The 26,272-nt window shown below is 35.6% G+C and overlaps 1 protein-coding gene across 1 annotated transcript in view; it reads right to left on the bottom strand.

Annotated features, from left to right (window-relative positions):
• Nucleotides 1-26,272, bottom strand: part of LOC113233930 — a 77,150-nt gene that overhangs the window by 24,210 nt on the left and 26,668 nt on the right. Inside the window, exons 13-19 of the mRNA XM_026469166.1 lie at nt 20,733-21,022; nt 20,451-20,561; nt 13,947-14,263; nt 12,770-12,886; nt 10,148-10,342; nt 3,131-3,215; nt 254-402 (exon numbers count right to left, since the gene is read on the bottom strand). Of these exons, the coding sequence (XP_026324951.1) occupies nt 254-402; nt 3,131-3,215; nt 10,148-10,342; nt 12,770-12,886; nt 13,947-14,263; nt 20,451-20,561; nt 20,733-21,022 (1,264 nt within the window). The remainder of the gene's footprint in view (nt 1-253; nt 403-3,130; nt 3,216-10,147; nt 10,343-12,769; nt 12,887-13,946; nt 14,264-20,450; nt 20,562-20,732; nt 21,023-26,272) is intronic.

Raw genomic sequence — 26,272 nt, 5'->3', positions numbered from 1 at the left:
AAATAAATAACATTTCGTCTTTATTTCTGGTCATATACTCGACGGTTTCCCGCCGCATGGTATTGCCGTGTGACGCCCTGTATATGATAACCATAGTAATTATTTTATTTATATTATCCTTACTAGTAGGCAGAACACTCTATTGCTTATTAATCTATAATATTGATGTATTGTGTCTTCATCGTATATAATACGCTAGTACATAAATATCGTTGTTTATACTGTTAATAACTTAAGTAACTTATATACGTACCTTTAGGTTTTCTGCCTTTTTACTAAATTGCATTACTTCTATTGCAAATGTTTCGAAATAATCAATGCGTTCTAACAGGTATCGTCTACTTTCACGTATGTTGTGCTTTGCCGCATTGTTAAAATCACTGGTCCAACCACAAGAATAATCTATAATAAATAACACAGATAAATGATAATCTAAATGAGAATCGTTCGGATACTCGTACTTTGTTATAGTAATTTATTTCATTGTCATCCCCATGATCATTGACTTACAAATAAATGGACGACGGGTCTAATACAAAAACCACGAAAAAAATGTCCCAAGTCAACCTATTCGAAATTTAAATTGTAATGTCATCGCAGTATCGCGCTGTCAGTAGAACAAATGAAGACTAAAGCGGAGTTTGGCGCTCTGTATACGATTTTAACGCCTTCAAGTGCGGACACTTTTTAGCGCGGACCCGACGTCCATATAATTGTAAGTCAATGCATATTAAGACTGTTTATAGATATAACAGTTTTAAGGCGTTTAAAGTGTGCTCCTTGGGAAGATGGAAATATTTTTTCAGATCTAAATCGTGTCTGAAGCAACCGTGACCATGATTGAATTTTTCGTTTCCGTTTAGAAAATGCATCATTTACCAATAAATTTTATTTTTGTAGGATTTTAAATTTGGAAAATTGTAAGGTATTGGAATTTATGTTACAAGCTTTAAAGCATTAGAATTATTTATATATTACAGTTGAATTTTTAGTGCATTTTGATAGTTAATGATGCGGACGTGGCCGACTGACAAATTTGCTTATGGGAATAACCGGAGTAAGTATTGAGATATACTAAATATTAATTTACGTTACCACAGAGCAGAATGGAAGGGAATTTTTGTAACGAAATTGCACTTAGCCTAATTATGTCAATCTTGAAACGTACTAACTAGATACTGTCTTCAACTATCTCTGTGGCCGAACGGTTACCATGCTGTTGCCACGCAGAGGTCGGTCCGGGAGAAATGTTTGTATGGCCTGCATTTATTTCTCTCGTGAGTTTGGATATAATTTGTGGTTATCTATGTGTGTGTCCATGTCACGCGCGATACAGGGTTTCCCTAGTGTGATGCTATGAGTGTGTGCGTAAAAAAAGACCAAGTAGGGACCAAATATGCGTAAAAAAAGACCAAGTAGGGACCAAAGATGCGTAAAAAAAGACCAAGTAGGGACCAAAGACGAACTCCATACAAATGTAGCAGCACGACTTGTGTATGTGCACGCCCGCAAGTATTCGCCCGGTATTAAAAGATTATCATGAAACAGTCATCGTTTTTCTTGTTGTGTTTATTATTGTTTGAAGAAGAGTGTGTCAAAGTTAGAATTTTCTTTCTATTCGATACCTACTGAGCATGAGAGGTTACTTTTGCATTTTTTTATTAATTTTGATATGCACTATGGTCATCAATTAGATAAGGAATTCCCAAAAACAAACTTTTCTATTTCTTCGGTTCTGATTTGGGTGTTCCGGATCACAGAAATAAACCCAGACGCCTAAGCATGTCGTCATGGTATAAACTAAAATAAAAATGTGACAACCCTACGCTCCCAGCGAATGTAGGCATCAATGCGCCATACAGGCGGGAGTACTTGCTCTTATATCTCTTGCTATAGAAGACTACTGGAATTCTCCGGAAGACGCATGGCCTGTTTTTTGACTCATACGTATAATAAATATATACGTTGCACTAATTGATAAAAAGTTCATTACGCTACGGTTACAAAAATTTGCTTTTATCCATTCCGCGGCAATGTAAATTAAGGTTTTTGGATTTTTATCTAATAAATTTCTTTGGGATCACTCTCGTTACATTATCGGTACTTATCAGGTTTTGTAGTCTCGCATGAGTGTCTGTGCAGTTTGGTCGCTGACCAAAGACTGTACATAGATATCGTTGGCGTCAACATTAATACGAGAAGATGTTATATATAATGTTTTCTAATATCCCTGCAAAAAAAATAAACTTAGGTATGTATTTGAATGATAATTTAAAAAATTTGCAAAACCAGCAGGAAAAAGAATCTAAACGGTCATTTTTTTAGTGATTGATCCATAAATCAATAGATATTTTAAGCTGTTGTGAGGTAAGCAAAAAAATTGTTCATTTGTATAAATTTATTTAAAATATATAGCTTTAAAAATAAAATATAGATACATATTTTTTGTAATTCAGTTTACTAAAATACTTTTTTATTTTGATGTACTAATATAATTTGACATGAAACGCGAGCAAATTCACTTCTTGCTCTGTGGTTTTGGACAGTGAAGATCAGTGTTGTACAGTTCACCTAGCGGTAAATACGCAGCTGAAGTGACATGTCCCGTAAATTATTATTATTAAATAAGATAAGAATCAGATGAAACCATCTTTTTTAAAATCAAAAATCGTACGTACCCATAATCTCGCGATTGATATTAATTAGTCATCGCGAGCTCGCGCGAGACCGAGCAGGCCAACGCGAGATCGCGTGTTCGTGAAATCGTGTTTCTATTGCAGAGTATAATACTCTAAGAAAGCAGCAACACAGCCATTATTACATGAACAAATATTTCAATTCTCGCCTCGCCCACACTCGTCAATCCAAACCATTTCCACCGAAGATAGGCAAGGATAGAATAGATATTTTATCTTACAAGCATTCCTCGTCTCGTCCACCTCGCCAGTGGAAAACCACCTTTATAACTTGAATTCTTTTTTAAATTTCAAAACCACACATTTTTATGACCCATCCTGTGTTTTAACTTTTAAAGCAATTGCATGTAAATGAAATAAAAGGTAGCACTATTAGTACTACGATATGCAGATTGTAGGACAAATGCGAATTAAAATTCGGTTAATTTACGTACTTTTGCAGTATATGCGCGGTGGATCATCATATAATAGAGTAATGTTTCCGGCCATTAACTTCAATATAGCATTCACGTCACGTACCTGAACAAAAATATTAAAACTGTTACGAATTACTACACTATTCAGCCCTCGGAACGAAAAACGGCATTACAAACTTTTTTTCCAATATTTAGTTATACAGGGTTTTAGTTTATTCTAATTTCTATTAATAATTAATAATAAATTGAACTTAATAAAAATTCATTCAATAAAATAATTTGTAAAACTTATATAGCGTAAATTAGAATGTTTTCTTTGTAAAATTAAAAATAAGGTATTTAATTAATAACTATTGTAACTATAGTGAAAAAATAGGGTGGTTTGCATTAATATTAGACATAACTGGTTGAAGACTGTACCACCTCAGTCAACCGTGACCATGGGACCTGTAAAGGGCCCGAAACGTCGGTTTGTTTGAAAAAATAAATATACGCGACTTAAATCCGGAAAAATACTTTCATTTCCTATGTGTAACAATCGCGAAAACCTAAGAACTCGATATACAGGGTGATTTATAAAATACTAACCAAGACCATATTACTAATATCATAAAAAACTTTTGTTCCATGACTTTTTACAAAACATTTATTCGACAGTTCTCAATCTGTTTTCGACTAAGTAGTTTAAACGCCTTTCGTACGCTTTCTATAAGAATACAAGATATTTATTCGCTGAAAAATATAATTAACATTGCAGGCAGTATATTATATGAGATCGATTTTTGCATTTTACACAATTCTTGTTTTATTTTTGACATAGCATGCATTAAAGTTAAATTAATAGACATAAACAAACAACAACAATTGGAATTTTATGGGAAAATTAAAAGTAAAAAATATAACATACAATCATTGACTTATTGTAAGTCAATGCATACAATAGTAAAATTTCACATTTTATGGTGTCAAGTAAAAAATCATCAATATAGTAACATTGAGTAAGTAACAAATTATGCAATTTAATTTTAAATTGTCTACAATTTAATCCTTTAACAGCATCCCGTACTTTATTAAATAATTTGGGAACTAATACGGACATCGTTCTACTGCAAAATTCCAAATTAGGGCGTTGTTTGGGCCGTATTTCTATTTTATTCATTGTGTTTCTAGGATATTTAGTATTGACTATATTAAAGTTGCTTAGATTTTGTTTGACATAAACACAGGCCTCGTAAATACACATCGATGGTAGGGTTAACATCTTCAGTTTCCTAAAGTAAAGCACACTACTCTCTCGCTGATCCACACCACCCATGATCCTGATACATTTCTTCTGGATTTTAAATATTGTGTGTTGCAGCAGCATGTCCGCAGAGTAGTAATCCATATCGCAAACTAGAGGCTACATAAGCGTGAATCTTTGTCAGATTTATTAGAACATATACACTAAGTTTACTATTTAAGTTATTTATATGTGTCTTCCAGGTCAAGTGATTATCAAAAGTAATGCTCAAAAATTTTGTATCATCAACGTGAGCAACTTTCATTTTGTCCATCGCCATTTATAGTTAAATTTTTAATTTGTAATCATTAAAATTAGTACATCTTACTACCTCAGAGGAATCGTCAGCAAAAAGTACATATTCCATTGAACGTGTTCTGGCAAGTCGTTAAACAGAATAAATAAAAGTGGCCCTAAAATACTGCCCTGCAGTACAAGGTCTTCTACAATTCCTATATATGATTTGACTATTTTTTCCATATTTTTGTCCATGTATGTAATAAATCGACTCCTCCTACGTAAAGGATCGTATGTCGACGTCGCCAAGTTTACAGGCGAGCGTTTTAAAGTTCTGAAGTCACTCGTCACATAGAGTGATCATCTAATAGATCATCATAGATCATCTAACCGATATCTAGAATTTTATAATACTCTATGTGAGCAACGAGCTTTGCCGAATAAAGTTGAGAAATGCTAAAGTCACGTGTTATGCTTATTTTAGTGAATTCAGATCTTTGAAACACTGCCCTGTAAACTTGGCAATTTCGATATACGATACTTTATGTAGGAGGGGTCGATGTACCTCTTGTTGGCGATTCTGTAGGTATGATTTTATTAGCCGCTCACGCGATGCGCTCCTCCTATCGCAAAATGGCGGCTATTTGGTTTCGCAAATTAGAAAAAGATTCAGTTTAAATACAAGTTTTTATAAATAAAAATTATTATTCTGCATTGCTAAATAAATACCCTCCGTACTACCAACAAAAACATCTCAAATAAAATACAGTAATACACCGCAAATCCTGCACTTAAAAAGCACTAATGAAATTTTTGGTGTACTTGGATAAAGATGATAATATTCCGTTTGAGTGGTTCTAACGTTTACCATGAAATTACTCAAAGTATAGTTTATAAACATTTATATTCAGGGTAAACTTAAAAAACGCTACTTACGGTGTTTTCAATAAATAAACACCGAAATCACCAGCCCAAACAATAACACACACGATTGTCGTGACGTATTTTTGAAGTTGTTTATTTTTTTTTAAATGACAGACCCAGGCATTAAAAACTTCATGGTTTGCTAGAGTAGTTATCGAAATAGCAATTAGTATTAGTTCTTTTACCTGTTATAACTTCGATATCCGATAAATCGGTATAAAATCATCACCGGCACCTCTAGGTGTGGTATGCGTCTACGGCTGCATGTATCGCGTGAACGGTTAGATCATATGCAGGTCCTCTCAATCCGTAGTCATATATTTTGTCTTGCAGTAATTTATGTGACATAAAATCAAATGCTTTCGTCATGTCCATGAAGATTGTAGATGTAGTAGATGTTATTTTGCTGCTTTGTTTTTTAAGAGTTCGTCCAGAGAAGTACCTTAACTATTTCTGCCGCCAAGCAGTAATGTCAGCATTACTGTGTTCCAATTTTGAAGGGTAATACGTGCTGGTGAAATGCCTGTAGCACATGGGACTTATCAACTTATGTCTCAGGGTGACGGGCGCCGTGGCAGTGCCCCTCAAATCTTTGCGATTTAAAGCTCTGAGTGGCACTGCAATTGTTATGGATAGGCATTTAGCTTACTATCAGGCGCAAGACTTGTTCGTCCAGTCACTTAATATTATTCAAAGAAAATGCTATCGGAATGAGTTATCACCGTTCAGAGCGATCTATTTAAATGTTTAAAAAAAGTTAAGCCTGAGGAATTATTAAAATCCCTCGAACACAAGTGTCGTTCATGATGTAATTGTTGTAATATAGTCCTGTGACGTTGTTAGTATTTTATAAACACCCCGGAATATATTTAGGGTCAGGAAAAAGTATAGACCTTTACCATTGACTTACAAATAAATGGACGACGGGTCTAATACAAAAATCACGAAAAAAATGTCCCAAGTCAACCTATTTAAACGTAGTGACATGTAAAGGAATATAAAAAAGCTAAAACGTTGAATTTAAATTGTAATGTCATCGCAGTACTGTCTAATTTTGCTTGCTTCGCTGTCAGTCGAACAAACGAAGACTAAAGCGTGAATGACGCTCTGTATGCGATTTTAACGCCCTATAAGTTCGGACACTTTTTAGCGCGGACCCGACGTCCATATAATTGTAAGTATTGACTTACAGTTATAGGATATTTTTATTATTGATTACAATTATAGGAAAAAAAAAGGTAAAGGTCGTTGGACCTTTACCTTTTTTTTTCTAAAATCTTTATCAGTAATTGTTGGATATACTACACTAAGTCCTAAAGGCACAACTGACCAATAATCATATTGCCTACAGCATATTTGATATTTATTAATTTAAAGTTTATTTTATGATTTCATAAAATAAATTACATTTTACCTAGTTTGATATTTTCATTCATAAAATTTTGTACGGTGTAAATTTTGTTTTAATATTATCAAGATTTAAGGCGAGAGTTAGCGAACAAGTTGGTAAGGGCGACAGAAAAATATATGTGAATTATTTATATTATTGTTTTAGATAATTTAGATATTTAAATTTCATTATACTCATAGATTAAACGTAGAGTATTTTTTAAGTTTTTCCAATGAGTTCAAAATAAAAGAAGGTTGGATTGAAGCTGCAGAAAAATCGAAAGATTGGTTTTCTTATTACTATTTCTGACTTTGTTTAAATTTCCATAGCAAATGCATTTAAAAAATAAATAAAATAAAATCGGCCTTATTTTACATGTGCATGCAAAATAAATTAGAAACAAATATAGAAAATTACATAAATACTTCATAAAAAAAAACAACATAATTTATTAAATTCGTTGATGGTTCGAGTTTACTCTTGACAGTGACAGCTTCACCAACCCGTGGTAATCTTTATTTTTTTCCATCCTCTAAGTGGTACCGAATAACGGAAACCTGACCCTGGCGACGATTGCCATATTTTTTATATTTTTCTTAAAAAACGGACACTGGCCCAAGCCTAGTGGCCGCCATTAAGAAAATAATAATAATTGATATTAATATATTAATTTAATAATGCACCAGTACCAGTGCAGGTATAGTATGAAAAATGGAATATTTTTTTGATATTAAAACAACCATTAGGTAGGACGACATCCCTCGTTGAGTAGCGTCAGTTAGTAAGGTTAACAATTCACGGAGCGGTATCCATCCGCGTCCGTCGGTGCTGCTAGACAGCGGTTTTATTTAAATACTCACGATCCTGCAAGTTTGTGCGGGCACGTAGCTGCCGCGGTTGCGAGCACGAAACCGTTGCGATTGCGGAACGGTGCGCGAAGTTAGTGGGAGTTAATCGCAAGTCGAGCGGTTAATAGAGAACTCACCCCGCGTGCGCCTGCATCAAGCGCGCAGGTGATCGCGTCCTGCGCGGTTCTACTAGTACCCCGCCCCGGCAACACCGAGCAACCGTCACCACTACAGGCGTAAAACGCGCCGTGAAATGGGCTACTAATTTTACATATTTAACTATTACATTCTACAAATGCCCGGCGGTCCCGCGGCAGATGCAGCGAAAACCGCTCCGTGAGTTCTTAGTGTAACAAAAAATGAGTTTCAGCGCCATTTAACGTGTAATACTTAGCATTATGTTAGCATTTTTACTAAAACTCCACCTGATGGTGAATGGCTGAACCACGATGAAAAAATACTGAAATATTTTAATATAACTCTTACTCAAGTGACTGTAAGTTTAATTTTGTTAAATTTTAAACGTTTTAAGCCTTACCCAATCAAAATCTTTAAGTTATGGCAGTAGATAATAGAGCGTTAAGGTTGAATTGTACACAAGCTAAAAAGTGGCGACAACGGTACTCGATCTTACATAGCGTCAATACATATCTCCTCTTTTTTCCTATATCTATGGGTAGAATTAAAGAGAACAGAGTACAGAAGGGATTAATGGCGAAAGTCCCTTCTACGACGGGTCGGGAATCTGAGATATGGTCAAATTTACGCAACCCAAAAATGAACCTAATGCAAAGATTCTGCAAACGCTCCTGCTTGTTGAGTAAACCCTCTTACAAGTCTGGATAACAAGCATCCGCATGGTCTAGTATAGACAGAAGTAGTGACTGTGCCAGACTGATTTTAGTCGGAATGGGTGGAAAAATTCCCAAACGTCGAAGGGACGTGTAAGCAGTAAAAATTCTCCTACTAACCTCGGTGACCCGAGGTGCATGCTTTGATCCCTAGGCAGTAAAAGTACCTAATTTTTGAATTTACTTCGAGTGAACAAACTCAAACAACCAGTAGCAGTAGCTTGGTTTTAGTTTCGTGAGTTTTCCGCATAGACCGTCGCGCCATATTATTATTTTCCCGCGTTAGTGCGTTTGTTGTAGCTGTGTGAAAAAAAATTCGGCGAAAATTTCACAATTTTGGTTCGTAATTTTGTTGTGAGAGAGCGAAAAAATTGTAATATTGTTTTTCTCGCAATCATAACCATAACATCAAGTATTGACTCGTTTTAGTCCTTCGATAAAAAATATAATATTTTTTATTTATTTGTTCTTGGATAGAGACAAGGTTCTTCTAAACTTCATAAAGTTTATCGAGAGAGTTCGTTTCCTACGTTTAATATTACAGCCATATAACCATTTCATTAAGTTAACCAATTTTCAATATTTATCTTCATCGCATCTATCAAATATTTTTTTATTTCATTGACGTAGTGACGTAAGACCATTGAATAATGTTGGAATTAAACAGTCCTTAGTCATTTACCGTTATATGTTATTCGTTTATTTATTAAAATTTCATAGCTGCCCATCTCTACTTGTCTTGTTGGAGACTGCTTTAAGAACTATATTTGCAGTGAAGTTTACGAAGGTACAGTCAAGAGCACATCAAGCTAGACACTTTGGACTGTTCTAATGGTAAGCGGCATAGAGTTGGATTTAAGTCTTAAGTGTCAAGCTTGACGTGCTCTTGACCCTGTACCATACGTTCCCACACAGTAATTGATTATAGATTGAACAAGAGCATATCTGTCTGCCATCTACCATTATCGTCGTCGGCGTAGTGTTCATTAGAGGTTTATGTAAAGTGCTTCAGGTCCAGGCAATAAATAATTATCCTTACGATCACGTAAATGTCCAAGTGTACATTACAAAAAATATTGCATTTTAATTTAACGCTATGTATATTTTATATAACTAAAAAAATAGTTTATCATACAAAACCGGCGGCATATTTTTTTTGGGTCCGAAGCATGCTGTCCTTATATTTAGTACATTTTAATGTACCTACATTAGGCGCATTTAGCGCTTTACCTATTGTAGTTGCTGAGCCTTAAGAAGTTAAGTGCATTACAACGGATATTTACTCTCTGGTGGAATCCAGCAAACGTATATAATTATAACTAACATTATACATGCGATTATAATACAGTCTCGGGCAATAAAATCGAGTAGCTAAATATAAAATAAAAATAAAATGTAAAACTCGGAAACAAGTATAGAATAAAGTGAGTTGCAAAAAGCAGTTCTAAACTTTTGTTAGCTGTCTGATTTCTTTGACCGTAAATATAGTTTCTATATCTTTACCGAATCATTTACAGTTTCCACTTGTTTAAGAATATCAACATTCAAACAGCCTTTCTGTGATATATTACTTGAGTTTTTTACACAGTTTAAAGTGAATGATACAATTGATTTCACTTCGTGTCTTAAGATGGTCATGTCTGAGTCTTGCCTGTATACACAAAAAATGCACAACACCAGCATCGCTGTTTGTACAAACTGAAAAAATAAAAAATACACATTGAAAAGACACGTACTCTGTATACATTCAACTAAAAGAGAAACTTAAAAGAGCTCCGACACAAAACAGCGAACACTAAAAAGTTAATGACAATTTACAAACTAGCGGGATAGTGTAATAAGACATATAGTGTAACTTCATACAAACATAGCGGCGGCGGCGTGGTGCGACTTATATGTATGCACGCCCGCTGTGCGTTCTGTACGGACACACACTCGTATAATATCGCGGTGCACACGAGTTGCAAAGCGCGGTTTGCTTGGTGTTTAAAATATTTAATAATGTTAGTACAGAGTAGTAAAAAAACCGATCTCAAAAGTCATTAATCCCCTAGTCTGCCATCCTTAGGCTGCTTTTCCACCAGAGATGTGCGACGTAGCGAGGCGGTATGCGAGGAAAAAATCCACCAATAGGATTACTTCATTTTCCTAGCCTCACTTAGCGCAGGTTCGGTGGAAAAAGGTTAGCGGAGCTAAGTATTTGTACATACAAATAGCGAGAGATGTGTGCGAGGAATGCGGGCCAGGAATGTGCGCAAAACGTTGTAGGCAACTAAAGCTACTGAAAGCATGATATTTACTGACACTGACACACCGCCACCGCTCACCCCACCACACCGTGTCTCGCCTGCGCATAGTTGAGAAGAGTCCGTAACGCATCCTCGCACCGCGCCGCTACACATCCTCCAACCGCCTCGCTATCTCGCACATCTCTGGTGGAAAAGCACCCTTAGAGGTGAAATATTTTGTACCCTCTTTCCAACAAGTTTGACGATACTTGCGATCGGTTCACAATCGCACATCACACGCCGGAGTTATCGCGTAACATACATACACAAAAAACATATAGTCAAATTGAGAACCCCTCCTTTTTTGAAGTCGGTTAATAAAGGCAAAGTACCGAAAACCGGGGTTTCTATCTTTATTGCCTAGCGATATTAATAATATAAATACTAATAAAATTACTACCAGAATTGAAAAAACATTGTTTCAAATTTATATTTTTTCTCTAAGTAAATAAATGCGCATTTGATCTTCATGTTACTTGATTTCTTTATAAATGTATCGATATGTCTTAAACTCGCATTTCATTTCTATTTTCTGATCATACTCGCATAATCGAGATACCAGTCCACGATGCTGATATAAAAATATCAATATTTTAATTACTGCATAGGATGCGTACAGATCTCGCGAATGCGACGCAAATGCGCCTGTTTGCGATAGGCTCGCGAGCTGCACACGTGCATTATGTTGTGCGATCTGTTCGTGTATTAACATGTATTTAATTGCACGCATGCAGCACGCGTTTGCGGCACAATCGCTAGATCTGTACGCACCTTAGGACAGAGAATATTTTAATAATTACCGCACGAGAATACTATGATGAACAACTTGTTTTTTTCTTCAAATTATGTTGTGCAACCTGGTTAACAACTAAAATAATTATGTGACAACCCTACTCTCCGAAAGACGTGTAGGCATTGAAGTGTCACCCAAATAGGAGTTGGACTTCTTGTTTTGATGTACTATGGTATCGGTGTGGCTGTTATTGTTAGGTTATGTCATCTTAAACTAAAAGGTAATCGTATACGAAAATAATTTTAAAAAGTACTCGTAAGTTTTCTTTCCTATTATTATGCAAACTTAACAGGAGAGTCGAACCTACTATTTCTAACTGCATTTCAACCTTATATTGTTATGTGATCTACAAGGATTTTCTGAAGGGGGGTAGCTGTAATCATCTAGAGTGTTTTTTATCTTTAAGGACTTCAGGTTCACCGCAATGAATGCGATTTTTTTCTATTATAATTGGAACGGTGCAGGGCGACACAGTGAGGTTTTACTCTTTTATTAGTAGAGCAAGCAATAATTCACCGCTTTTCTCAACTGCCAAGCCCCACGGTCATGTGGCATACGCGAGAAGGTCCCTAATAGATTGACCACCTTGAAAATCAAACTATCGATTACAGAGAAATCATTAGTTTCAAGTATCTAAAGAGTTGGTTAAACATATATTTAACAATATAGCTTTTAAGACTTTCGTGGTTATTCACTAAATGATTATCACTAGTATCAGGTTTCTTACCACGGTATGACTTCTTTTTATTTTCCCGATATTTCGGAACGGTTGCACGCTGCATGGTCACGGGTTGACTGGTTGAGTGACAATGGTAACGCCACAACAAATCGCGATGAAGGTAGTCGTCGACAGCGCAAGAGGGTAGACAGATATGTCTGCTCATAAAGCTGTCATCTGCCGTCGTCCAGTCAACCCGTGACCATGGAGCGTGCAACCGTTCCGAAATATCGGGAAAATAAAAAGAAGTCATACGTGGTAAGAAACCTGATACTAGTGATAATCATATATTTAACAAATTCTTAAAAGTACCGAAAAATAAATACCTTTTTAATTAATTTTGGAACGACCATTGTTTTGACTGTTCTGTGACAGGCAACATAAAAAAATAATACAGAAAGGATAAGTCCGGCGATGGATATCATGGCGTACAATAGTAAATCCTGTAACAAAATACTTGATTACTTTACGTTACCTGTAAAGATACCTGCTAAGTGAAGAAATATATTTGTAACAAAAGGTGCAACGGCAAAAAAAATCGTTAAAAGCCAAAAACAAAGATCTGCAACAAGCTTGTAGAAAAATCAGTCAGAATCCCGATTCAGAACTCTTCGATATCTTAACCGAATCGTTCGATTGGGTTGTTCTCGAATCGAAGGGCGCTTTCCGAGCTATTCAGAACATTCGAGTAAAAACGTTCGACTCGGATACGATATCGTTATCCAACAACGTTGATGGAGTTAGTCGGCGAATATAGATTATAAGAAAAATTAAATCCTTTTATATACATTTTTAAGACTACAAAGGCCATTGACTTACAAATAAATGGACGACGGGTCTAATATAAAAACCACGAAAAAAATGTCCCAAGTCAACCTATTCGAAATTTAAATTGTAATGTCATCGCAGTATCGCGCTGTCAGTAGAACAAATGAAGACCAAATCGGAGTTTGGCGCTCTGTACACGATTTTAGCGCCTTACAAGTGCGGACACTTTTTAGCGCGGACCCGACGTCCATATAATTGTAAGTCAATGACAAAGGCCTAAAATATAGTAATGCATTAGTCTCGCATTATAAGAAATTAATAAAATTGAACAAAATCCAGATTTTATTTCAAATAATAAAAGATTTTCATATTACATTCTTGCTTTGTAAACAATAGGACGTTCGGTAACTTTCATTCGATAACTGTGTTCTGAATAACGTTTGTAGCCTTTGCCGGTCGAGAATTACGAGTAATCGTAGGGGTGTGACGTCATTTCGATTCGGTTTCGATAACGACAGTTTGACGTTCGATTCGGTTATTGTGAATAAAAATGAAAAGAAATCGTACGATATCTATCGATATCGACAGAGTTATCGTTCGTTCCGTGACTTAATTGGCTTAGCGTCTGGCACGGTATGCCGGAAGACGTTGGTTCGAATCCAGCCGGATCAAAGAAATTTTTTCTTAACGTTCGATGTTTGCATTAATAATTATAAAATAAACATATATACTCACGAGCCAATATGTTTTTGACTTTAGAAGAAAGTAATGTTTTTCAACTAAATGAAATAGACGCGGTATATTACTGAATGCGATGGAAAGAATCATCGGTGATGGTTTATATATCGGGTTAATTACGTTATAATTAATAGATTTCAGATCTGTATTTAAAATTTTCAATGGCTTTGTATACATTAGCCCCGTCATATCTTGTGTCATTATGGACGTAACATTTTGAACAATCGTTTGACCATGTTTCTCCATTTTACGATGACTTTTCGAATGACGCTCTCTTTGCAGTGTACGTTCAGTACTGGTGACAGGCGTACATTCTAGAACAATACAATTATTATTCCTTCGTCAAGAACTTTAGTTTAATAGGATCATGTGACGCCCTGTAAGGGCATGGCAAATTACAGAGGGGCATTTATAAATTATACTAACAAATTATTCAATATCAACAATGTCAATGCATGCATTAAATTCGTTATGATGTTAATACGTACTTAAGCTATCATTCATTCAATATTAAAAAAAATTATAAAAATAATAATAAAAATTAACAATTCATAAAGATATAGATAACTTTGAATCTGGACATCACTAATAAGGCCACATCTGCTAAATGACAGTGCCAAATGAATGAGTAGAGCTTCTTGTGAAAGAGTTCATCTAGGGAAGTACTGCAACCTTACCTATTTCTGTCGCCTAGCAGTAATGTGAGCATTACTGCATTGTGGTTTTGAAGGGTAAGGGTGCTGGTCAAATTACACTCACATGGGACTTTTCAACTTATGTCTCAGGGTGACGAGCGCAGACGCAGTGCACCTCAGAGTTTTGCTATTTCAAGTTCTGAGTGTCACTACAACTGTTATGGACAGGCGTGTCGTTTACCATCAGGCGCACGACCTGTTCGCCCCATCACTTAGCATCATGAACAAAATGACAACTTTTCAGAAGAAAGGTTTTTATACATTAAATAGGAAGGTTATAAAATTTCACACACCTACACATAATATGGGGATATATGTAAACTATACTACTCAGACAAGAGAGAGCATAATAGAGCGGTCTTAAAGTCTTTTTCATCACACTTGCTCGTAAACAGTGTCATGACATGTCATGCAGGCAAAGTCGACCGTAATATCCTATATTATACCGACGGGCTTTTTCATTATATTATCGCCCAACGGATTTTATACATCAAAATTATGCAAAAAGTTTTTATTCTCGAAAAATCGTAACGACATAATGTTTCGCATAAACTCATTGACTTACAATTATAAGGACGTCGGGTCCGCGCTAAAAAGTGTCCGCACTTGTAAGGCGCTAAAATCGTATACAGAGCGCGACACTCCGCTTTAGTCTTCATTTGTTCTACGGACAGCGAGATACTGCGATGACATAACAATTTAAATTTCGAATAGGTTGACTTGGGACATTTTTTTCGTGGTTTTTGTATTAGACCCGTCGTCCATTTATTTGTAAATCAATGCGTAAACTAAACATTTGCAATTTACCTATATTTTACTAAATTTATTTTGTGAATTTCTAATTCTGCAGTATTTTTACAATTTGGAGCTTATTTATTTTATATTTAATACATTGTGACTACATACATCTGTGCCTTTTATGATATTTTAGTTCGAGTTGTACCTATTATTTATGGAGGAAAAGTTGGCAAACTGTTTTGAAGTAAACCCGCCATTTGCAAAATGCGTAAATGTTGTGTTGTAAAGCGATATTTAATCATACAAGAAATAAATTAGCGTTGTATCTATTTTCTCGCAAATGTGCTTAAAAACAATGTATGTGCACACCAGTACGCGCCGCTATATCGCCACTGAGTACCCGCGCACCAGAGTTCAGTAAAGTGTATCACGATAGCGCCACCGCGACGATGGTGGCGCTACCGTCGCTACTATGTAAACGCACTAAACTACCTACAAGTTAAGAGACCAAAAAATGTACAACAGTAGACTAATCTGAAAATACATGTACCGCTTCATTATATCCAAGCAAGCAACACCTAAATATGTAGCATGGGCGGTAAAAATTACAAATCCTGAGTCATTAAGCCCGAAGCCACTCTTCTTAGTAATTTCGTATTTACTGCCCTTATGTAGGCCCTATTACGCCCTACTAAAGAACTTTTTCTCAAACATGCTCAGAAATGTTTGCATTATTTTCAAAAAATGAACACGGAAAGTTTGTCTTTATGGACCATGCGACTTCTTCCCGCCAAGGCCTGCAAGGTAAGTATGAAAATCCATTACTGTCCTCTTCCCTAAACTTTTAAATCTACCTACTAATAATGAACTATGTAAAGAGGCAAAAGAAAAACTCATAGAGCCAACTGCTCAGTGTTCATAACTGCAAGAATTAAAAATACCTACCTGTACCGCTTACTTAAAAAAAAGAAAATAGCGGTAACATTTAAACTAAAGTGTCATTTATTTTTTTCCATCCTTTAAGGTTTTGGTAGCTATTGTTTTGTTTTGTCGCTTTTTTTGTATTTTGGGCGCGAAAATGATTGCTAGTGAGAAGAGCCATAAAGAAAATACAGTAATAGATATACATTCAAACACATCATCAGAAGTTCAGCAGACCACTTTTAATGTGCCTGGAAAAACAATAACATTTTCTATTAGCAATTATATAGTATAAATTTTATTGTTAATTCATATTTTTTTTACTTTTTCTACTGTACATCTTTTTCTCTTTAGTCTTTTATGATTTCCTCGCATTGTTTGAGAAAAATTCTATAGATGCCTCGGCGGGAACAAGGGTTGCTTGACTCATTCTCGTCCAGCAATTCCTTACTTCCCGGCCTCTGCAATAATGTACCATATTTGGATTGTAGAGTTGTAATGGTAAGGCAACTATATATCTTACGTGCCTGCAATCGTGGTCACTCTGCATTACCATTGGTCAAAAATACCACCCTACGCAGATTTAAGTGCTCTTATCTGTAAAATTGTACATATTTACATAGTAAAGAAATTCGTATAGTAGCAAAGATTGGCCTCATGGTTATTAACGCCTTATTATGCAGAGAAGTCGAAGTCAAAGTCAAACAATCGTTATTAAATAGGTAAGAAATTTACACTTAAAATCGTCATACTGATTAAACTCTACCGCTCATTCGTAAGGCAGATTCCCTTGACAAGAATGAGCCAGAAACTCTAGGGGTTGCTCTTTGTAAATATACATTTGAATAAATTTATCGTTACAATATTTAATTTAAACTTTTTTAGATCGAGGATACCTAAAACAGTTTTGCGAGTCACTATCACGGATTTTTGTATAGTTGTATAAAGTACCTTTAGTATAAAGTTTTTGTTTCACAATGGTTTTAAACCTCGTAAATGGCAAATTTTGAATATCAATCGAAATCATATTATAGAAGCGTATATATTGATCCTTAAATGAATTTGAGACTTTATGAAGTGGACTGTCGAGAACAGGTAGTTTAGTTTTATTCCTCGTATGAATGTTACGTCTGCATTGACTTACAATTATATGGACGTCGGGTCCGCGCTAAAAAGTGTCCGAACTTATAGGGCGTTAAAATCGTATACAGAGCGTCATTCACGCTTTAGTCTTCGTTTGTTCGACTGACAGCGAAGCAAGCAAAATTAGACAATACTGCGATGACATTACAATTAAAATTCAACGTTTTAGCTTTTTTATATTCCTTTACATGTCCACTACGTTTAAATAGGTTGACTTGGGACATTTTTTTCGTGGTTTTTGTATTAGACCCGTCGTCCATTTATTTGTAAGTCAATGTATGTCTGTCACAATTTTTCATAAAAATAATGAATATTTTTCTTAATATAAATAATATTTTCATAAATGTACTATGACGTTAGTGTAAGAATATTAATCTCTTTAAACTTATCTCTCAAAGAACTCTGTGGCTCAGATTGTACAAATTGTCCCAACATCACGCACATTTCTGCAGGACAAAGATTCTATTAGTATCGATGGCATTACCCCAAAGTAACGTATGTCATTAAACTGTGAAAGTAGCCGAAAAGTAGGAGACGGTACAACTTCTTCTAACATCATGTTAAACTGTCTGGCGTGTATTTAAATATACGAAGATAAATATTAATTATTTTTGTACTGTTGTATAGTATCATAGTCTTATTGTAAGCAGAAAATTTACCAGTCCACGACTGCTGAAAAATGTTTATATACCTCCAATGAATCTCCAATTTCTAAAATCCAATCTAATGTAGTATCTGGATTAGGGGTTGGAAGCTGATTTATAATTGTAACAGACAACACTAGCGTCTTTCGAGCGTCAGCGTCTTGCCAACACACGCACAACGTCGACAAGACGTTCACGCGGTTGTGACTCAACGCCAGCGCGGCGTATACCCGACTGACGTTCGGCACTATTCAGGGTGTCTACTACCGTTCTCCTTCCAACATTCGACCGAAACAATTACTGTCAAAGAAGTAATATTCGATCAACTCAATAAACAAATTTCTAGTATCCAGCTTCATTCGCATCATGCTTCTGTTAATTTGGTTGAGTATTACTTATGTCATCATCACCATCATCATTCAGCCATACGACGCCTACTGCTAGGCATAGGCCTCCCCCAACGATCTCCACGACGATCGGTCTTGCGCTGCCCGCATCCATCAGCTTCCCGCGACCTTTACCAGATCGTCGGTCCACCTGGGGGCCTACCCACAGAGCGTCGTCCGGTGCGCGGTCGTCATTGAAGAACCTTTCCGCCCCAACGGCCATCGGCTCCCCTAGCTATATGCCCCACCCACCATCACTTCAGCTAAGCAATTCTTCGAGCTATGTCGGTTACCTTAGTTCTCCTATGGATTTCTTCATTTCTGATTCTATCACGTAGGGAAATACCGAGCATCGTTCCTCCATTACCCGCTGAGTGACCTTGAGCCTTCTTATGAGGCCCATAGATACATATTACTTATGTATTTCACAGTAATTGTTTCGCATTAGTAATTTCATTCGCTCACTGATGCCGCGCTGGCGTTGTGTCGCCACCACGCGGACGTTGGCAACACACTGACACCTAAAAGGGTGGGGGGACCCCCAAGAGACCTCTTATGTTGTGTATTTTTAAATATTTGTAACATTTTGTCTAAACTGCATATGTGAAAGTACGAAATACATTATTTATATTTAGTGTCTCATGTGGTTCGTGTTTTTTTTTATGATTTTCGTGTGATGAAAGCACTATACATAGAAGTATGTTCACATGTGGTCACATGTGTCCATATATAGCAAAGAGGGAATTAGCAATATTTGTATCAAGTTATACAATCTATCGATATTTGAATTAAGTGAACTAGTCGAATTTCTGTTTATTATATCACGCACACATTCAACATAGCCCTGCACTAGGGAAACCCTGTGTCGCGGGAGCCATGGACACACACACACATAGATAACCACAAATTACATCCAAACTCACGAGATACAAATATTTCTCCTGGCCCGGGAATTGAACCTGGGACCTCTGCGTGGCAGTCCGGCATGGGCAACCGTTCGGCCACGGAGGCGTTAAAGTCGGATATTAATAAATATCAGGTTATAAGGTCATAAGTCAGGTTTTAATTTAATCGCTTCTCCGGTTAGAAGAATGTGTGACAATTTTTAACGAACTCAGAAAAAGGAGGAGTTCTCAATTAAATTGTATATATTTTTGCATATCCGATCGCAATAAAATTCGGCAAACAAATGTAATTCCACCAAAAAAACAGATAAGCAAACTTTTGAAGTCGGTTTTTTTTAATTAAAAAGATATAACTTTTTAATTATACCTTTTTGATTAAAAAAAATATCAAACATTACACCATGAGCCTATAATAAACAGCAGCTGACGTCATCGACTTAGAAGGCGTCTTTAATCTCATCGTATCCTTGCATAATTTGGGCGAGGTAAGGCTGCCTTTCCACCAGAGATGTGCGAGGTAGCGAGGTGGTGCGAGGATGTGTAGCGGCGCGGTGTGAGGATGCGTTACGGACTCTTTTGAGCTCTGCGCGGGCGGAGTACGGTGTGGTGGGGTGAGCGGTGGCGATGTGTCAGTGTCAATTAGTGTCAGTAACTTTCAGTAGCTCCAATTTCCTACTCCGTTTGGTACACATTCTTCGCTGGCATCACTCGCACACATTCTTCGCTTACATCTCTCGCCATTTTGTATGTACAAATACTTAGTTCCGCTAACCCTTTTCCACCGGACCTGCGCTCAGCGAGGAAAGTGCAGTAATTCAATTGGTGTATGTTTTTCTCACACACCGCTTCGCTACGTCGCACATCTCTGGTGGAAAGGCACCCTAAAACGGGGACAGTAAAAGTAGTTTTCCCAGTTCGCAATACGTCAGTATACAGTATCACAGTCAAGAACAAGCTTGTTAATGTCACACTATTACTTACACTGCATGCATTACTACCTCCGCTAAAAGTGGACAACTATTTTTACTTATATAATATTTATTATAAATACTACATATTGTAAACTTACTTGTATCCTCAACTAAAATGTTTTCCATTTCGTACGCTGGTACGTGTATATAGTCTGCTGCGTCAGTTTGTACCTGAATTTTTGGAAGTATTTTTTCCTCTTCATCGGATTCTGATTTATCAAAATAATAAAATTTGTTCATATTTTCCGACTGAATTTTTTGTTTTAGCTCATAATGGCTTCCTTGTGTGACTAAAAACAACTGTTTATAACTATAATCACGTGTACTTGTAATTTTTTCTTCGGTACTAAAACGCGGTGAATTGAGTTGCACCGAATTACTTGCCTCTGTTTCATGTTTTCTGTGCTTTGAAGTATTTAAATATTTCCGTTTGTGAATGTGCTGTCGTTTTTCCATACATTTTGCTTTTAAGGAATTTTCAAATTTCCTCATGTAATCCTTGTTTTCGGAAGGTGCATTATTATAGTTAATTCTATCATTAACTTCATAAGCGGCAAAATTATTAATGGCATCTATATCATTAAAAGAATGTGAATGCAAAAGATAATCAGGCTCTTGTTTGTCATCATTTTCCACATTGTCATTATCTACCAATTCATCTTCACTGGAGCTATTAACATATTCCGACATTTTTTTGAATTTCCATTGGTAATCAGAATAATTATTATATTTTGATCTAGTTTTACTATTATCACGTTTGTGTGACTCTATTTTCTTAGTTAACACTGTGTGTAGTGTAGTATATCTACTGTTTTGATTATTTCGGTCTTCTAATATTGAAAAAAACAAGGCTCGTTCATCCTTTGAAAAACATCGAGATTTTTACGTGCACATTCAGATTTATCTGTCTAATTTCGGAGTTACTCCAACTTCTTCGTTACCTACATTGAAAAGTGGGTTTAGATATAGGGATACCAACAAAAGTCTTTCTAATTGCATCTGGTATCTGGTATATATCTAAGCAAAATTCTAAATTTTCAATAAAATTTAATGCGTTTTCTAGCGCTATCTGAAATCTGGTCGGATCATCATGCCTACTTAATATAGTTTCAATTATCGGTTACAAATTAATGTTATCTTGTTTATCATAACAGAAAGCACTCAGGCAGGCTTTTTTTTAATGTTTACCGTGTGCTGAAGAACAATGTGTTGTTTTAAGTATTCAATTATGTTTATTTGATTTACGCTTCCATGAGACAAGCTTGAGCTCCGGCAAGACTTGCTACTGAGCACTGAGTCTTTATACTCAAGGGCAATTGAGTTGATATGCTTTAGCGGTCGCTTTCACCGCTTTGTAAGCAACTCTGCTTGATGTCGGTGCAGGAAGTTTGTGAATCCAAAAGACATGCGAAATTTACAAACAGCATTGCACAGGGTTAGGATATTCATATATGATGTTAGATATTTGACTGCAAAACTCGAAAGGGGTTGTCTGCTATCGCAAACAGTTTACGTTTAAGCAAAAAAGAGGCACTATACGAAATAATTTTAAATTTTTCAATGATGCGATAAAGGAAAGTGATGAATATGAATTGTGCCTACTCATGAATGCATATTTATTTCTACATTTTTTTAAGTAAAGACTCACAGCTCCGTACTGGAGAAACCCTGAATCGCGGGTGTCGCGGACACACACATGGACAACCACAAATTTACACAAAATTAAATAAACGTAAGCCATAGAAATTTCGCTCCCGGCTCTGGAATCGAACCGGGGGGCCTATGCGTAATAGATCAGCTTGGTAACCGTTCTGCTACTAAGGCAGTATATATATCAACGAGTAACTCGAATAGCTGGCTGTTTACTTAAATGCATCTAAACTGTAAAGTTTCTAACAACCACTTTAAGAGGTTCTTTATTAAAAAATCGATACCACCAACCAGAGTTTAAAAAATTGTAATAACATTGTTCACTACCAAGTCAACTATCAAGGCAAAGATCTATCAAGTTGTCTTAATATATTTTCGCCTTGGTAGTTCTTTGCATTTAAGACTCGATACAACCTGGTATTGAATAATTTGTTTTTAGAAAAAAATAATAGTAAAGTTGAGTTGTCACTGATTAGTATTTTTTATAAAAACACGATTCCTAATTTTCATGATAGGAAAAAAAATACAAACTTACCTCGAAATTTTACCGGAAAACCGTTGTACCTATTCAATAGTTACTTTACATATACCAATGATTTTTTTTTATATCAACTGAACATTTTCAAATAACTTTGAGAATGTCAAAGTCAAATATGAAATTAATCAAAGAAATAAATATATCAAAGTATTGCTACTGTAAATTTTTATACTTCCATATAAAGGAGTAGGGTTCAATTTACTGGAAGTGAAAACTACAAGCTCTAGAAGCATGAACACTTGAAGGTATATCACTTTTATTTAGTCTAGGCTTACTAAGAACAGATTTTTAGAAGTTCAACCCTTGCAGTGGTGAAAAAGGGAATATAAATTATATTGTATGAAAAATCGTATTCCTTGATCTTCACAAAGATGAAACTATAAATAATAATACTATGAAATTAGTATTATTATTCTATAATGTAAGTGGTAAAAGACTGACATAAAATTTTATAAAAACTAGTCCAAAATAACAATTAAGAAATTACAAATTGGTATTGAAACAGGGCATTAAAGTTTATAAGGGAACTTTTTAATGTACGCGATTTGCTTCAAACCTGGTTTGGATACTTTAAATATACAATAAACAAACACGTGTATCAGGGCTTTTCTGAACAACCCCTAAATAGGGGTAAGATAGGGTACTGAAGTATTTTTAAAAACCTTTTCTATAGAAGATCGTATTTCTTACATTTGCAAACTTGAATATATTTCATTTAGTAAATAATGTACGTTAATTTGGGTGCATTAACTTAATTCACTCGAATTAGTTCAACCTAGGTGCATTAAGTACACTTTTAGTAAACATAAATCACCTGGGTGCATTAGATAAACAAAGTAAACTGTATTTACCACGATATTTAAGGACGCCAGGATTCAACTCATTACATGTTACAGATACGGTGATGAAAAACTTCGTGATGAAATCTGCATGTCGAAGAAGGTTCACAATGAAGTCCCCAACCCGCATTTGACTAGTATGGCGAGCTATGGCCTAAACCCTCGCATGAGAGGAGACTCTACCCAGCAGTGAGCCGTACAAATAGGTTACAGTATGACGAGTGTTCTGAATAATGCACCCAGGTGATTTAAGTTTACTAAAAGTGTACTTAATGCTCCTAGGTGAACTAATTCCGGTGAATTAAGTTAACGTACCCAAAAATTTCACGCAGAAGGTGTCGTGGGCACCAGCTAGTAGTTTGTTTCACAAATCGTAAATGACTTCGAATGATTGACACTCCACACTAAGCCTTTATACTATATCACATTTAGATGTATATATATAGAAATTTAATTTAATTAGGAATGTAAGTTTACTTACCTGTTACAAATACTCGTGAACAATTTACTCGATTATACAATATTAAAATATAATTTTAACAACTTTTTAGGCGTTGACAGCCGCAATCAAAATAATAGCCAAATAATGAGTGACTTTTATCAAAAAAGCGAAGTAAGGCTGAAGCTTAGACTATGGAAACTAAAGGACATGTTACGTTGACATATATAAATCAGACGTTATATGTATATGATGCATTTCGTCGTCGAAAACATAAACATATTATTGTCTTTGTTTAACTATTACGTGCCGTCTTAAGCCAAAAGAGATAGCATTACATTGGTCTGTGTCAAACACGGGAATCGAAAATTCGTAACGTCATTTTAAATGCCAACCGTGGCCATTTCAAGTACATGAGGTACATGATACCGTTGTCAAAGGGAAGTACATCAAATGTCAAAACAAATGTTTTTCCAAATGTATTATTGAATTATTCACATGTATTATAATTAAATTGGACAAAAATATTGACAGTGAGAATAATTAGGTATTAATAAAAATGCGACGCTGCAGCATTAAAGGATGCGGCTTTAGAAAAACTGCAAATCAATCGAATGTTACATTGCACAGGCATGTGTTATTTTTTTGTCTATAAATCACACAATAGCCCGTATATTTTATGTAATTAGACTTATTTAAGTAGTTTATTTATAAATCTTGCCAAATTTTGCTTTTGTTACTTTAGATTGCCTGTTTGTTTGTATATTTTGATGATTGTTGTTAACGATTATTTTGAGATAGTGTTGATCTTGTAAGCATATTATCGATATTCTGTTATTAAAACAATTCACTATGAGGTTTTTATTGTTTTATTATTATTATTTCAAGTTTTCCTACAAATGAAAAAAGGAAGAAAGAATGGTTGCAAATCATAGGACTGCCGAATATAAATGTTGGATCAAAGACCATCTTCATTTGTTCGCTTCATTTTGAAGAGTCAAATTTTAACAGAACTTTAAATGTAACTAGATTACATGACAATGCTATTCCATCATTAGGTTTATTGGTTTACGTTATGTAAATATGTACTAAAATGTAGGTTAAAGGCGTACCTCTTAAAGTAATTTTTATATTTTATTTAGTAAGTACAATTAATACTACGTAATGTTAAATACAAGTAAAGTAGGTATAATTAAGCAAGAATGCGCATGTCGCCAACAAACTGCACAGCAGTTTGGTGACTTTTACTAAATAAGTTACCAGTTGTAATGTTGAAAATAAATTTTTTTTGAAGTTTAAAAATGTGTGTTGACATTTATAATAATATACCACTCGAGATTAAATTATCAGACTTGTGTTTGTTTAGGCATACTTTTGTTACAGTAAACTAAAGAAACAAAAATTCAAGCCATACATTTGCATGTCGATAATGACTTATCGATAGATTATGGTACAACACTAAAGAAATCCGCCATTTGTAACTTTCAAATTTTGGTAATATGCACGTTGATTCTGTACTTAGGGCAGCTCCTTTCTTTTATTTTTTTCCATCCTCTAAGGGCTGAAGAATGAGTAGAATTTTTTATGGCCAGATGCGTTCCGGTTTTGAAGACTAAGGGCGCATTCATTCGACTCGAATTTCATTGCGCTCACCCGCGAGGTCGCCGCGCGGAGACCGCGGCGGCCGCCGTGCGTCTACCTGTTATGGCAAAATACGCTTTGCTTGTTTAGCTTTTACGTTTTAACTTAGATGAGCGTCCCGGGCACGTGGGCGAGACTGGCTCGAATTTGGTCTAAGCGGGTGGCCCGCGCGGCAGCCGGACGGCGGCCACGCGGGTGCATTATTCAGAGGAATTTTAATGTTGTTGCATAGTAAATAGAATTCAGATGCGCCATTAATGTACATGGACAGGCATGTAGCTTACGATAAGGCGCACGACTTGTACTTCCTGTTACTTGATATTATAGAAAAAGTGATCGAGAAAGGTTTTAATTTACAATGTCCAGCTCAGTAAAAACATATAAGCTGTGTACACAACATGATGTTCACTTTTAATACATTCGCACGACCTACATGCTGAGCAGCCCTAAATATTTGTAAGTGATGTAGAACAACGTACTATTACGTATATATACTAGGGCATACAAAATGTTAATAGTGACGTCATTGCTCCACACCATAATAATATCAAAATATTGAATTCTATCTAAAGAGATTTCTGTGACGAGTTCGATACATATTGAAGATGAGATTATAAGATCAATGATTAGATGAGATACTTTCAAAATATCTGTAGGCACGACAATTGGTTCCCTAACCCATGTGAATTAATTACACTCATAAATATTTATTTCATTCTTAAAAAGTATTTAGCAAAATAATGTTATTGTGCAAATTTGAAAAAGAGCCAGTTTTTAAGCAATGCAAAGTAACATAACGTTAACTTCAACGAA

The sequence above is a fragment of the Hyposmocoma kahamanoa genome, unplaced genomic scaffold (assembly GCF_003589595.1).
Source record: "Hyposmocoma kahamanoa isolate Upper Pololo Valley unplaced genomic scaffold, ASM358959v1 80, whole genome shotgun sequence".
NCBI lineage: Eukaryota > Metazoa > Arthropoda > Insecta > Lepidoptera > Cosmopterigidae > Hyposmocoma > Hyposmocoma kahamanoa.
Note: the sequence above shows the minus strand (reverse complement) of the source record. Positions and strands in the feature narration are given on the sequence as shown.